This window comes from Megalobrama amblycephala, linkage group LG6, assembly GCF_018812025.1.
Source record: "Megalobrama amblycephala isolate DHTTF-2021 linkage group LG6, ASM1881202v1, whole genome shotgun sequence".
Taxonomy (NCBI): domain Eukaryota; kingdom Metazoa; phylum Chordata; class Actinopteri; order Cypriniformes; family Xenocyprididae; genus Megalobrama; species Megalobrama amblycephala.
In genome coordinates, this window is record NC_063049.1 from 24120398 (window position 1) to 24137198 (window position 16801).

The 16801-nt window shown below is 37.3% G+C and overlaps 1 protein-coding gene across 7 annotated transcripts in view; it reads left to right on the forward strand.

Moving 5' to 3' along the window:
- The window catches only part of lrp1bb (low density lipoprotein receptor-related protein 1Bb), a 351504-nt gene that overhangs the window by 258671 nt on the left and 76032 nt on the right, over positions 1-16801 (forward strand). For all 7 annotated transcript variants that reach the window (XR_007185289.1, XR_007185290.1, XM_048193502.1 and 4 more), the window contains 9 exons: positions 1629-1769; positions 5116-5241; positions 5415-5546; positions 9002-9136; positions 10513-10642; positions 11796-11922; positions 12035-12186; positions 12499-12623; positions 12755-13126. Coding sequence is in view for 5 of the 7 variants with exons in the window: in XM_048193502.1 (XP_048049459.1) it covers positions 1629-1769; positions 5116-5241; positions 5415-5546; positions 9002-9136; positions 10513-10642; positions 11796-11922; positions 12035-12186; positions 12499-12623; positions 12755-13126 (1440 nt within the window). In the remaining 2 variants the exon portion in view is untranslated. The remainder of the gene's footprint in view (positions 1-1628; positions 1770-5115; positions 5242-5414; positions 5547-9001; positions 9137-10512; positions 10643-11795; positions 11923-12034; positions 12187-12498; positions 12624-12754; positions 13127-16801) is intronic.

The window sequence follows — 16801 nt, forward strand, 5'->3', positions numbered from 1 at the left end:
CAATTGACCTAATAAGTTGCAAATTTGTCCTCCAGCTGTTCCTTATATGTACATTTAACTTTTCCGGCCTCTTATTGCTACCTGTCCCAACTTTTTTGGAATGTGTAGCTCTCATGAAATCCAAAATGTCTCACTTTCAACATTTGATATGTTATCTATATTCTATTGTGAACAAAATATAAGTTTATGAGATTTGTAAATTATTGCATTCCTTTTTTATTCACAACTTGTACAGTGTCCCAACTTTTTTGGAATCGGGTTTGTACATTCTTAACCTACCCAATACCTAAACTTAACAACTAACTTACTAACTATTAATAAGCAGTAAATTAGGAGTTTATTGAGGGACAAGTCATAGTTAATAGTTTATATGTGTTCCCTATACTAAAGTGTTACCATAAGGGTTATACTAGCATATTGATGTAAACATAACACGTGGCGTCTGACATCCAGCTCTCTTTGTGTGTGCTTCGGATGTGTGTTATCAGAAAACCATATATCAGAAGTTTAATTTGCTTTAATTGGCTTTAAAACGCACACAGATAATAAATTTTCATGATGATGAAGAACTGCAATGTCACATGAGTGTGACCGCGATAGAGATGATAATCAAAACCAAACAGATGTTCTAGTTTTTGTCAGACTGTTGTTCTGAGGCAAGAGCTGTAAAGGCTCCGCCCTCTTCTGGAAAGCAGCAGCTCATTTGCATTTGAAGCTACTTCCACTCAAAAATGGGCATTTACAACATGATCTGTGTGGTATTTTGAGCTGAAACTTCACAGATACATTCTGGGTATACCTGAGACTTATATTACATCTTGTAAAAAGGGGCATAATAGTTAGTACAATAATTTGTATTAATGTAAAATCTCAGAATATTAATTGAAATGTCCTCCAAACTGTAAAAATCTTTGTAATTTTATGTAAAGACATATTGCTGATCCAAAGTCAGTTTTATTGTAAGAATTACATACTAGTGGAATATGGTCTCTTGAAGTGAACTGAGATTAACATTTTGTTGATTAATTTTTCAGCCTTTTCATTCAGTGTCATTCGGTTCATTCAATCCGTCTTTACTTTAACAAATACAAATATGTGTTTCATTTTACGGTTGCACAGCCACGACTGTCTCCAGCTCTCCTGTATTCCTGCAGCAGACAGATATGGTCTAGGCTCGGAGCCAAGGACAATCTCTGAGGCCCTTTGTGGCACACTCAGCCTTACAGAGCGGAAACAACACGAGGGGCTTGCTAGCTGCAGCGGCACTGTGAGAATAGATGCACTCTGATGGCTTTGTGAATGAAGAGCCCTTGTCTTCAGCCAGGGCACGTAGCCAGGCTGCCCTGAGCTCTGCCTCATTGACTCACACTGGGAAGGGAACATGCATAATGCTCAAGTCCTATCTCTTTACTTTTCTCGCTCACTCTCTCTCTCCAACCACCTCGCTCGCCCACCCGTACACTGTAGCGTAGCATCATTTTGGCACCAAAAAGAGCACAGTACACCACCGGATTATATGCATGTGGTATAAAAGAGACAAACAAATGATAATGGCATGTGCCTCTATTGGCAGTCAGGCCTGTTGGTTCTGTGACTTTGGGAAATGAATAATTCATCTGTTTTTCCAGGTGGCAGGCTGTGGTGGGCCGATGAGGATCTGGCTCAGCTGGGGACGGTAGCCAAACGGGATGGACGTAACCCGGTGGTGCTGCGCAATAAGACCAGCGGAGTGGTACACATGAAGGTGTACGACAGAGATGGTCAGAAAGGTGTGTCCTGATACAGTCAAGGTTGCCGCAAAAATTAAACAACTGACTATCTGAAGGGATTTCACAATTATTTCCCATGTTGATGTGTTTCGCATGTAGACAGTAAGTTCGGGCAGGATATGTCGAAGAGTTTGTCGCTTTTAGCCAGTAGGCTTTAGTTGAGTCACAAACACGTACTATGATTTCGCTACTTGATAGTACATCCTCATTCTAGAGAGCATTTGATTGGGCAAAAATCTTTGTAGTTTAAAAAAAGTCACTCAGTTTTCCTGGGAGAGAAGAATTACTCATTTAAATGCATATATCTGTAAATTAAGTCTGTGAGCTACACAAGCAGTGATTAGCCTCAAAACAGGCATGGACAAAACTCTCTTTGTTACTTTATGGAGTCTTTAAGTAGCTTATAAAAAGAAATGTGCTGAAATAAACAAGACCATACATTTTGATCATTACACCATGTTGTTTAATTTACTTGTAAATTGCTAGTTTTAAATGAGTCAACTATTTTTTGTTTTCTACCTTCCTTTTTTTAAGATGATATCACAACCTTATCTTCCCTGTGCCTAAGCAGAGATATATTCGGATATTGGTTTTCCATTTTGTGAGTTATTCTGCAAATAATTCATACTAATGGCAGATCCATTAACGGTATTGCTGTGAATCCCACTAAACTGTCGACTTGAATAAGGAATGACCATTAAACGGGCTCAAATGTAAATCTATCCAGCCACCAAATTTCTCCGACAGCAATTAGCTGAGCTTTCCATGAGAGCTTGCGCTAATACACAGTGGTACTGTTTCCCTCCTCTTCACTTTCAGTTATACAATTAAGACTTCTGGAAAGAATGGAAAGAATGGAAAGTCATCTTAACTTGACACAAACACTAAAACCTTTCATCAAATGAGGAGAGATATCCTGAATTTACGACCAGACCTTTGTGAGCGAACTTGTTAATGAATTGCTTTCATATAAAAGGGTAAATGACATGCCTCAGAGACTGTCTCAAATTATTCTTCTGCTTTAGCTTTGCCTATATGGCTCATAAGCAGGCCAATATAGAATCTGCAAACTTTTTTTGAATTTTATCTGCTAATTTTGGGGGGAAATCTTTTGGAACAGGGAATTTTGTGGAATGGATAATTAATTTCACATAGTAAAATAAATTAAAGAGAACTAAAGAGAGGTGACGTTGCACAGGGTTATTTCTAAACCCTCATTTCCTCGAGCAAAAAGAAAAAGGTTTTACAAATTATTTTTTGAACTTAAGATATTCTTTGAATATGTTAACATATTAACTTTGATATGATGGCTTCATTTTAATGATATTAAACATGATTATTATATTCTATTGACAGCTCTAGTTTTTAACAGTAGGAAATGGGGTTTGTATGATAATATTCTCTGTAAAATTGCTTTTGGGATGATAACAGAACAGCAGTATACTGTATATTGTCAATTGGCATTCAAATGAAAATGTTTATCTTCAGGTTTACTGTACCATTCAAAAGTTTATTTATTTATTTTGTTGTTGTTGTTGTTGTTGTTTTAGAGAAATTAATACTTTGGTCCCACTTTATATTAGGTGGCCTTAACTACTATGTACTTACATCAAAAAATAAGTACAATGTACTTATTGTGTTCATTTTGTACTGCAAAACACTTTGGCTGCTATTGAGGTGGGATACGGGTAAGGTTAGGGACAGGTGGCATGGCAAGGTTTAAGGGTGGGTTAAGTTGTAAGGGATGGGTCAACAGTGTAATTATAAGTGTAATTACATAAATTAATTACAGATGTAATTACATGCTGGTATTTTTTAAAATTTAAGTACAATGTAAAAACATTTATGCACACAATATGTGCATTGTATTAAATCATTAATTTAAATGTAAGTACATAGTAGTTAAGGCCACCTAATATAAAGTGGGACCAAAGTATTAATTTCTCTAAAACAACAACAACAACAAAATAAATAAATAAACTTTTGAATGGTACAGTAAACCTGAAGAGAAACATTTTCATTTGAATGCCAATTGACAATATACAGTATACTGCTGTTCTGTTATCATCCCAAAAGCAATTTTACAGAGAATATTATCATACAAACCCCATTTCCTACTGTTAAAAACTAGAGCTGTCAATAGAATATAATAATCATGTTTAATATCATTAAAATGATATTACTTTCATTTAGCAAGGGCGCATTAAACTGAACAAAAGTGACAATAAATAAAGTTATAATGTTACAAAAGATTTCTTTCAGAGAATCTGATGAATAGAAAATAATAATAATAATAATAATAATAATAATAAATCAGTTACCACAAAAAAATTCAGTGGTTATAAACAGTTCTTGAGCACCAGTTCAGCATATTAGAATGGTTTCTGAAGGATCATGTGACACTGGAGTAATAGCTGCTTAAAATTCATAAGAGTCTTATGCTCTTACCAACTCCAAACTTTTGTATGGCAATGTACACATTATCAATAAAAATAAGTATAAAATAAGCTACTGTCAATTTATTATGGTTAGCAGTGTTTGAGGAGAGGTGAGGATCTTATTGCTAGCAGTCTTTACACAATCAAACAAACAAAGATAATCCAAACTGAAAAGCAGCAGGCAATAATCCAAACAAACATCAGGAAGACAGTAATTATCCAACTGTTAGACAGGAAACGTAACATCTTTATCATGGGAAGTAAAGACAACAACAAAGACTGAAACACAGGGGTATATATTCACAGGCAAACAAGAGGCTAACAAGCAACAGGTGAGACTGATATAGGGTAACTATAGAAACTAACAAGGGTAACTATGGGAAGAAAGTAAAACAGGAAGTAAACAATGGAAACAGTTAAACACTTCAAAATATCAAATCAAGAAACTCAAAACTAGTGAACATGTAACACAGCTTAATACAGACAGAATATTTTCCAGATATCTTTTTTTTTTTTTTTTTTTTTTTTTTTTTGCTTTGGCTTTAGCATAATGACAATATTTAAAATCTTTTCTCACACAGTATAAATGGATCATACAATGTCATAAGATTTGTTTGTATAAGCAATGGAAGATAAGAGAGTTTAAGGAAATGTATGAAACAGTCATTATTTTTGCAGTTTCATCTGGCTGCACAAGTAGATCTGAATACAAACGTCACCTATCACATTCCTATATTTAAGAAATATAAGTGTTTTGAATGGTATGGAATAATTACCTTGCAATAATGTACAAGTGTTAGAGATGGAGAAGCCAAACAACTACAGTCCACAGTTGTCTCCACAAAGACTTTTTTTCAAGATAATATTTCATTCATTACCATGTTGTCTTTTATTGCGGTCTCTCTCAGGTAGGAATGCCTGTCAGTTAAATAATGGTGGTTGCTCGCAGCTCTGTCTGCCCACGTCTGAAAACACACGCACATGCGCCTGCACCATCGGCTACAACCTGCGAAGTGACCGTCTCTCCTGTGAAGGTAGGCTGTTGTCGTGCTCCCTGTCAGTTTGGTTAGCGGGGATGTCACGCATGTTTTCTTCACTTTAAACAACAATTCACGTCCTACTTTTATGTGGAAGGTGTCCAAAGAAAACTGTGTGACGGTCATTTGACCTCAATCTAACATCTCTCGCTTGCTGTTGTCTATCACAGGCTTGAGTTCTTTTCTGATGTACTCTTTTCATGAGGGGATACGTGGAATGGCTTTGGATCCCAGTGACCATGCCGAGACCCTGATGCCCATCAGTGGCACCTTGTTTGCCGTTGGCTTGGACTTTCATGCAGGTACAAACACTGCACTTTCTGTGACTCAGTCCTGCTATCTTTCACTCTGTTCAGTAGTGTATAGAACTGCTCTCTGAATCCTCTGTGTGTGCACAACAAAGATAAGGCATGTATTGCCTTCTCTGCATTACTTTTTTAAAATGTTGTTTGCTGCCAGATCTACAGTTTTGTATTAGCTACACAGTCTCTTACTAGATCAGAAGGGACTACAAGACTCCATATCACATGTTGAAGAGATAAATGGGTTAAACAAGTTGGTGCAAACAGTAACTCAGATAAATATTCGTATCTCATATAGCTAGAACCATAAGAGACAGAAAGCCGTACAGTAGATAATCTAGCAAATGAAAGTAGAGCTGACATCGCCAAGCTGATGGTGTTGAGGGGTTGTTTTCATACTATGCATTATTCATTCTCTGAATGAGGTTAATTTGACAGCGGTCTGATGCAAGATTATTCAGCCTGTTTCGGGGGAGCATTTTGTGGTGACAAGTGGCATAAATGAAGTGAGCGTCAAGGGGGCAGTCCACATGTGATGGTACCAAATTATCATTCTAACAGTCAATAATATGAGACATTTCCATAGACATGCAAACACATACTCATGCATTAGCACAGACTACTTACTGTAGCCATTCAAATGTGACCTGACCTTTCCTTCTAACATAAACAAACAACTGACAAACACTGTGCTGAAAATACAGTCTATATAGCATTCTATTCAGGTTAGAGCTGATGCAAAGGATAAGTACGCTATACAGACAGTGTGAGGTTGCTAGTGAATACATTTATGTATTTGTTTGTTTGTTTGATAGTGAGATGTAATGCATTTTATTTAATAATTATTATTATTATTTATTTATTTACTTATTATTGTTGTTGTTATTAAAAACTATTTAATTTATTTAGTTAAATTATTTAAAGTCCCCCTGTAGTCAATTATTTATCCCTTAAAACTCATCTTTGATCACCAAAATGACATATTTTTAAAAAAAAAAATCAAGTGGAAAAATTTTCTTCATACCTTTAAATAGCTTGAATGTAACTCTACACCCTTGCCTCATTTAATATACACGGATCAATGAATATGCAAATTAGCCCCCCCTCCACTCGCTCACGCCAGCTCGGAGAGTCTAGTGTTGCTATAGTGACGAGCAACTTGTTGTTTGTGTTGTGGATATTTAAGAAAAAAGCTTGCTTCGCTTCGTATATTCACTTTAACAGCTGTGCAACTGAATTGCTCACATATTTTCTGGTGCTTAAATTGTTTTTTAAACTATGAATTGGTAAAACGCCTTTGCAAAATGGTCTGAATCCACTTGCATTAGTTTGGACTGCTCTCTCACTGAATCACCTGAAGCGATTTCTCAGTAAAACAGACAGTATCGAGAGAACGAGCAGCCGTGTTCCTCTGTGAACATGCGCTAAATGGATGTTTGACAATTTTAGATTTAAAAAAACATTCAGATGAAATCTTGCAGGCGCCCGTGCCTTCTCCGTACATGAAATAAATGCACATCCTTGAATGAGCGTGGATTTCCAGGGTATTTACTTGAACTTGTCAGGTAGGCTAATATCTATGGTTTGGTTCATTCCAGAGGCGGCCAAAATCAGAATTTATAATGGACTGAATAGCTCTCTCAGAACTTGACGTGCGATTCCACACTGACTGACATATGCACATGAATCACGGTCACATGCACATGCTCAGAGCAATATTGTTTTAGCTATGTTTTATAGTATTAAATTTCGAAGGACAAAAACATGAAATTTATTGGCTTTACTTCAAGTCAGCTGTCACTTTACTTTGGCGCGAGCTCCTATGCGCTCGCACACTTGGCACAGCCATTGCGACGGTTCTGTCATTAATTAATATGAATTCATATAAATAGCCTTTTGCTTGACTACATATAGTTCATCATAACATCGTAATAGACTCGCTATATTGCTAAATCTACACAATTTTTCATATCATCAGAAAATATACCGGGATAACCTGGCTTCTCTCGAGACTTCCCTTCAGAGCAGTCATAGTTAATGATAAAAGCCTGCCAGCACGTTGTTGTGCTTGGTTACAAGGTAATCTGTGATGTCACAAACACCCACGATTTCAAACCGTGGGTTTTAGACTGCCTTTGGTTTACTAAGTAAACCAAGTACAGTTTAATTATGGTTATAACTTATGTTGTCATCTTGCTTTTATGACATGCTATTGCATTTTTGTTATGTACTGTATTGCCTCACCCCTTTGTTTCATGTTCTTGGGGGCAGGGTTTATGTACATTTTAGGGTTATTGATGTCACTAACCCGGGAAGAAGCTTGATGTAGTCCCTACCAGCCATTTGTTGTAGTCCTTAAACTGAGAATTCTTTAAAAGAAAATATCTCCCTTTGCATTGAAATTTGGCAGTCATAACTTTGCAGATGTTGTTTGTGCTCAAACAGCAACATTACACACTAACTAAAGTTAAAAAAGTGAAATCATAATCAGCCATTTTTATTCATTTATAACATTATCAATTTAACAAGAAAATCATTACCTTGGAGTATAGCGTACTTCATCCTTTGGATCTGCTCTAAACTGAATGGATGTTTATATGTATTCAAACAAATATTCATTCACCTTAATTCATTGGATGGACAGGTCAACACATGCATGGGTTGGGAAACATGACAGAATTGCTGACCACAGCAGCAGGGCAATAGAGGCAGATGGTCAGAGAGTTTTTATGCAAATGCTCTCGCCTACCACCAGAATCAGCTTATCTCAGGTGAAGAAAACCCCAGTCCGGCTCAGCCTATGACAGCTGATTACACATGCATACCATTTGCATTTTATTAAGAGGCAGCTTGTTGGAGCATAAAACAGATGAGGGCCTTCCAGCTGGCTGTTGTCACATGCAAGAGATCCGTTAGCCGAGTGTGAATTCAGTAATAACAGTAGGGTGCAAATAAATAACTACTCTTGCCGCATTCAGTTGTAGGGCAAAAATACCATTTACATTTAGAGCTTGCTTCTGTCAAAACAATCCTTTAGTCATTGCTAATCATGTTTGATTTGTTTGCTACACAATTTTTGTATGTCACTTTGAATGCCCCCATACACAAAGCTTGTTGGTAACTGTAGTTATTTTTAATGAACAAAAAGCATTAGAAATTAATATAGGAATCTCTTACAAGCAGTATAAGAAGTTTCCAGGATATCTCTGTTGTGTGCTTCATTTTTTATTTTTTTATATATATATATACAATATATATATATATGTATATATATTTATATATATATATACAATATATATATATATATATATATATATATATATATATATTATTATTTTTTTTTTTTTTTTTTTTTTTTTTTTTTTTGATGTAAAGCTTCTGAGATGCATTCTCATAAACTATTTATATTACAAGCTTTGCTCTTAATGTGAATAAAAATATCCCCTTTCATACAGGCAATGATACAATTTACTGGACAGACATGGGTTTAAACCGCATCTCCAGAGCCAAGAGGGATCAGACATGGAGGGAAGACATTATCACCACTGGGATTAACAGAGTGGAGGGCATCGCAGTCGATTGGATTGCTGGTTAGACACAAACATCATTTTAAAAATGGAATACTGCCATTTTTTTATCACTATCTGTCTGTGTATAGTTTTTCAATAAATGGTATTGCGCAGCACAGAATGTCAGCACTTCTCCAGTTAATATCTTGGTCCTACGTTATATTAGGTGGCCTTAACTACTACAGTATGTACTTAAATCAAAAAATAAGTACAATGTACCCATTGTATTCATATTGTATTGCAAAACACTTTGGCTGTTATTGAGGTGTGATACAGGTAAGGTTAGGGTCAGGTTTGGTGGTATGGGTAGGTTTAAGGGTGGGTTAAAGGGATAGTTCACCCAAAAATGAAAATTTGATGTTTATCTGCTTACCCCCAGTGCATCCAAGATGTAGGTGACTTTTTTTCTTCAGTCGAACGCAAATTATGATTTTTAACTGCAACCGCTGCCGTCTGTCAGTCAAATAATAGCAGTGGATGGGAACTTCAACTATAACAGTAAATAAAACTTGCTTAGACAAATCAAAATTAAAACCTGCGGCTCGTGACGACACATTAATGTCCTAAGACACGAAACGATCGGTTTGTGCGAGAAACCGAACATTATTTATATAATTTTTACCTCTAATACACCACTATGTCCAACTTCGTTCAGCTTCAAAAAACGCGTTCTGAAGACGGAAGTGATGTCTCGCCCATATACTTCAATGAGCGCGAGACATCACTTCCGTTGTCAGAGCGCGATCAGACCTCACTAACCGGAAGCTGAACGAACTTGGACATAGTGGTGTATTAGAGGTAAAAAATTATATAAATACTGTTCGGTTTCTCGCACAAACCGATCGTTTCGTGTCTTAGGACATTAATGTGCCGCCATGAGCCGCAGGGTTTAATTTGGACTTGTCTATGGAAGTTTTTTCGACTCTTATTGTTCAAGTTCCCAATCACTGCTATTATTTGACTGACAGACGGCAGCGGTTGCAGTTAAAAATCATAATTTGCGTTCGACTGAAGAAAAAAAGTCATCTACATCTTGGATGCCCTGGGGGTAAGCAGATAAACATCAAATTTTCATTTTTGGGTGAACTATCCCTTTAAGTTGAAATGGATGGGTCAACAGGAATTAATTACAGATGTAATTACATGCAGGTATTTTTTTATTTTCATTTTCATTTTATTTTTTTAGTTAAGGCCACTACCATTCAAAATTTGGGTTCAGTACAGTTGTTTGCATTTTTGGGATAAAGTCTCTTGTACTCACCAAGGCTACGTTTATTTGATTTAATAAAAATAAAAATACAATACAATTTGAATACAATAAAAACATAATAGTGTGACATATTATTGCAATTTAAAATAAAAATATATATATATATATATTATTTTTTTTTCCCTAGGTAACCTTTACTGGACAGACCATGGCCTCAACCTCATTGAAATTGCTCGTCTAAATGGTCTCTACCGGTCAGTTGTAATATCAGATGGGCTGGATCAGCCAAGAGCCATTGCAGTGCATCCACAGAGAGGGTACGTCAGCTGCCTTTGAGACAACGGATCAGATTCAGCCATGTCTGCTGTTCACTAATATAAATCTTTAGAAGGACTTTGCAAATCAGGCTACAAATTTAGGGAACTATACAAGTGCATTAGATCAGAAAATACAATGAGCTCTTGAGAAATGAAAATGCAAAGGTTTTTTGACCTTTGAAGGTCAAATACATTTTGCGATCTGTGAGACTGTGAGTTTGTCTTGGCCTTCTCTAATGATCCATGAATTCAAAACCAGAAGATATGCATCTCCATTTAGTCTCACACCAATTTTGTAATCAAATACAGTATTGTTCCAGTAATTAGGGTCAAGTCGAACTTTATGATCTCTTTTTAGTTTTGTCTGCATTTGCCTTGAATTTGATGTTACTCCCTACAATCAGAATCACAAACTGAGAAGACAAATTTTTGACATGAGTGCTTTAACCGATCTACCATCTATCTGCTGACAGCAGATAGCATCAGGAGTGGGATCTTCTAAATCCCAGACATCCAAAAAAGAGACACCCATTCAAGCCTAAGGCTATAAAAGTCTATTTCGTTTCCAGTTGAGTCAAACTTTGAATGACATTTCCTTGGTGGTGTAACAACAGTTTTACGCTTTAAAGGAGTAGTTCACCCAAAAATGAAAATTCTGACATCTTTTACTCACCATCATGTCGTTCCAAACCCATACGGCTTGCTTACTTTCGAGCACAAAAGTAAAAATTCTGTACTGGTTCCTTTTTTCCTTGCAGTCTTATAGTGAATGAGGAAGATTTCAAGTTTCTACTGATTTAATTCAAAATAATTAGTTCTTCACAATGATTCATTCTTCTCTAATGAACATGCCAAGGTGTTCTAGGGCTGATGTCAAGATATATTCAGTGATAAACAATTGTTTCTTACAAAAAGCTTTCTGAAGACTTGGCATATTGTTCATGAGTTGTATATGGACCACTTTATGACACTTTTGTATCCTTTTTGAAGTCTTCAGATTTTTTTTTTTAGAAAAGTATATGTTTGGAATGGCATTAAGGTGAATAAATGATAACATAATTTTAATTTTTGGCTGAACTATTCCTTTAAGGTCACTATAAAATATATAGAATCAGTAAAACGGTAATCTGGATCTGATTTTTCCAATTAACAGTTACTTATTCTGGACCGAGTGGGGGAAAAATCCTTGCATAGGTCGTGCACGACTGGACGGTTCTGACCAAGTGACTCTGGTCAGCTCTGGCATCGCCTGGCCGAATGGAATCACCATTGATTACGAGGTAGGGTGACGTGATTCTACTTCCTGATGCTCCGCTCACTCTCTCTTCTTCTGATGCTGATAAAATGGAGCTGCTCAAAGGGAGAGGCGCTCATTTTCAAATTGCTTTCTAGGAAAATAGATTATACTGGTGCGACGCCCGGACCGACAAGATAGAAAGGATCAACCTTGAGACCGGGGAGGGCCGTGAGATTGTACTGTCAGCCTCCAATGTGGACCTGTTCTCCGTGGCTGTGTTCGGGGCTTACATCTACTGGTCTGACAGGTAATTTATTATTTTACTAAGTGCTACACTCTCCAAAGTGGCCCATGGAGCCAGATGCTCCAGTCTCAACGGATTAACCCCTTCCGAGCAAGGTTATTATGAGGCCTGCAGTATGTTTCTGTCATCTCCCAGGCAGGCTCCGTTGGCCTTATGTAAATGGGGTGTACCGTAAGTTACCGGCAAGGTGACGTTTTCTCGGCTTTGCCGCTAAAGCAGATTTTCTGTGTGTTTTAATGAGTCTTGCTGCTTTTAATTAGAAAACTGCCACCATTACGCTGATGTCAGACTCGATCTCTGTGCCGTCTATGGCAGGGCCCATGCCAACGGATCAATCCGGCGTGGATTCAAGAGTGATGCCACCGATGCCATCACGATGAGAAGTGGTCTTGGTGTCAACCTGAAGGACGTGAAAGTGTTTAACAGAGGCCGGGAGAAAGGTTGAGGTTTCAACTTAATTTGTTTATTTTATTATGCCACATATGTTTAAAAAACAAAAAAAACGAAACAAGATTTATTCTGGATATCGCAGTGTACATCTAGTGATGTTATTCAATGCTTTTGCCTGCAGGCACAAACCCATGTGCGAGGAGCAATGGAGGTTGTCAACAGCTGTGTTTTCACCTGGGCAGTGGAAGAAGGACCTGTTCCTGTGCTCATGGGTACTTAGCCGAAGATGGCTTTGCTTGCCAAAGATATGAGGGCTATCTTCTGTACTCTGAAAGGACCATCTTGAAGAGCATCCACCTATCTGACGAGAGTGATCTTAACTCCCCTCTCCAACCTTTTGAGAATCCAGACTACTTCAAGAACGTCATCGCTCTGGCGTTTGATTATCGGCAACAGAGCTCACACCACAACCGCATTTTCTTCAGCGACATCCATTTTGGGAATATACAGATGATCAATGACGACTGGTCAGGAAGACAAGTCATAGTTGACAGTAAGTCTAGTTGGTTTTATTGTACATGCTTTCTTGCAAAAATGGTTTGAAAAAAGGGGTGTTTGGAAAGTCCTGCTAATTGCTTCTTGGTTTGGATTTTGAGCTAGCCTTGAAAGATGTCCAAAGATGCTGCTTCCACAGATTTGGGCATTTGTTTTTGGTCCTGTCGTCGTCCTGATGCAGACTCATTGCAGTGACCTACATGTTGTTTAATGTTCTGCCGCCAGAACCATTCCAGCCTCTTAGCAGCCATTTGTGAAAGGCCATTTGTTGGAAAGCATAAGTGGCACTGCCTGTGATGTACAGCAAGGCCTCCATGCATCCAACATTTAATAAAAGAGTTGTAATAGCTACCTCCATTTTTCTACAACTAAGTGGGACCAATTTAACTGTCAGAAAAGATGTTTAAAACACTGCATCTTTTTCTATGATGGATTCTTGATGGATTAAAATCGCTTGTCTCATTTCCACCGTCCTCAAACTGTAACAGAAATATGAAGGGAAGCGGGGTGATATTTTTCAAGATCCTGCCTGTCACTGTTGTTGGAAAGTTCAGAATATGGTTATTGATTTCCTCATGTACGCTATATACTGCAGACATTTCAGCTGCGATCGATATCCACGTCTGATGGTGTCCCACAATGAAAACCTAATATGCCTAATGACTGTGTATTATCCATTTACAATGTAATGAGACAATCTTGGCAGGTTTTTTTTTTTTTTTTTTTTACATCAAAAACCTCATGTACTACTTATTATAGCTCATTCACTTAGTAATTTCCGACACAGAGCTTATGCAGACATAAATTACCTTAAGTTCAAATGGCAAATAATAGGAATACTGCAATAACATAAATGTACACCAGAAATTCTTGAATGAAATTCTTCATGATTGATAGCAGAAATTCAGGGGATGTTCTTAAAAAATAATTGACACAAAAATTAAAATTGTCATATTTAATTATAGTACCTATTTAGTATGCTTCTTTTTTAACCTTAAAAGCTTCGTACAGTCATAGAAAAGTCTTAGAACAAAACAAGAACACGAACTATCTAAATGCAATTTCTTTTTGTCCCATGTAAACAGAGAGAAAAAAAAAGTCCTGAATGCCTTTTCGGTACTTAGTAACCCAGCTCATTTCACTCTGCTGAGGTTAATGGGATGCAGATATACTTAGAAAGCCTCTGTGCTGCATGATTAGTGCTTCTATCCACTTACAGTACTCTCTGAATTCTCTTTTAACTAACCTCATTGCTCCTTAGGTATTAGACCTTTTCATATTTCATTTTTACTTAATTTGCCATTTCTATCCTCTTGGTGATCATAAAAATGGTTTTGTTCTAATTCACTCTTGCCTTTGTTTAGTATATGTGACAAAATATCATTTACAACAAATAGAATCACTGCTTTGTTTCTTTCAAGTGTAGTGTTAAGACATTAACTGCAGTATGTGATGTTCTTTGAACCTGTGAAATGTGACAATTTTTAATAGGAATTTCAGTATTACAGCTAAAACTAAATTGCTGTTGAATACACTATACTTTAAGTTAAATATGAACTGCATTATTAATATCAAATATTAACTAATTAAATTAAAACAATGGCATTCACATTTTTCAAGTGGTTGCTTCAGCATAAAATGCACAATACATTAATACTGATTTGACTTAGAAGTAGGTCTGTAATTAAAATTAGCTATACAGTTTTTTTCTTTCAAAGCCTAATGCACAGATTAGATATGTTGATTAATATGTAGATTGTGGAGATGTTTTTGAACGAGATCACGTGAACTTTTCATACTGCTTCCACACTGTAATGTTCACATAGATATCCTCCACCTCTATCCATTTGAGGATAAGTACCGCAGCCAGAGAGAGTGAGAGAGTGATGTATTGTTGACTACAGGTTGAAATGAGCCTGCTCTTTTGATGGCGTCTCCACACTTGAGCTCACTCACTTTTCCAGAGATGAAAGCCAATCCCAGACACCTCGGCTACATGCACACTCAGAAACACATACAAACACTCATGCACACTCTGCGCTCTGTCACCGGGAGAGGGTGAGGACGTTAATAATCCGTATTTCCCTAATTAAGTCATACATCCCCTGTTAATTACTCCCTGGCCTCTCTAACAGTTTCTGCAAAGGCAAGCTGTCAGGCACTTTTTATTTTGAATGATTAATTAGTGATGGATTTCTGCAGACCGTTAATAAAGTATTCTCTAAGATTTTTCAAAGAGTAGCTTCTTTAGCCTCTGCTAAGTTAAACACAATTGCTGTTTAACTGATGACATTTTAGACATGACAGCAGACAAAGCCTAAGTTTTATAATGCTTAGTGAGATGTCGCTTTGATTGATTATGGTTTTCTGAACACACTCACTGTGTGATTTCAGTATCAAAAAGAAAACCAACAGTACCAATGTATTACATGTTTTTTTTTTTTTTTTGTGTGTGTGTGTGTGTGTGTGTGTGTGTGTGTGTGTGTGTGTGTGTGTGTGTGTGTAATACACTGGTACTACACATTACCGTTTTAAAATTTTGGAGTCGATTCGTTTGTTTGTTTGTTTTTGAAAGTTTGAAGAATTCGGTAATACATTAAAATAAAGTTCATTAGTTAACATTAGTTAATGTATTAACTAGGGATGCACCAATACCGATACTAGTATCGGTATCAGCCTGATACCAAGCTCATGTACTTGTACTCGTACTCGTAAAAATACCCCTGATACCAAAGACCGATACCTCACGTGACGTAACTGGCAGAATTTTCCATGCACAGAGACACCGACGGCAGCAGCAGAAACAATGTCAGCCTCCGGGATGTGGAAATACTTCACAATTAATGATGACAACCCACACATTGCGAACTGCATGCTTTCAATCACAATTCGTTATAGATTAGTGAAGGCAGGATAGGCGGAATCGCGCTGAATGACACAGACCAGAAGTGCTCTCTCTCGCGCACACGATCCCAGTTCTATCAGACAGCGCGCGATCAGTTCTCCTCACGCCTGAATGGTCAAATGCACACATAGTTGCCAAAATGTCCATCGTGTGGAGTATCTCACGTAAATACAGTCGGTTATGGCTTAAGTGGACATAAACATTTGGGTGAAAACAGGATATGTGTCAGTATCCATGGATTCGGTCTTAAAGGGACCGTAGCCTATATGTGTCATTAAATGTTCTCTAAGCGTTCCAGAGCGGAGTAACTTCCTGTTGACGTTCGAAGTGTTGTCAAACAAAACAGAAGGTGCGTCCCAATTCGCGTACTTGTGCACTATTCTATTACGTTTTTAAGTACAAATAGTTCACACTGAAAATTCCAAAAAGAAAAAGTGCACTTTAAATACCCAGATGATGCACTAAATTAACGGAAAAAATGAAGTGTGGAATGTTGGACACTTCGTGCACTCAACTGTCGCAGCTTTAATTACGTAGCGGAGGGGAAGGGAGGATCGGACTCCGTTGTTAAATGACAAAATAACCTTATACAATTCACGCACTACATGGATGAGTGCATAGTGCACAAGTACATAGTGTATAAGTGCATAGTGTATAGTGCGTCATTTGGGACGCAACTAGAGGCTAGCTAGACCCTCCCTCTTCCTCCTCCTCCCCTCCCCTCCGTGCTTCCTGAAACAGTCATGAACGCGCATTTAAAATCATTCT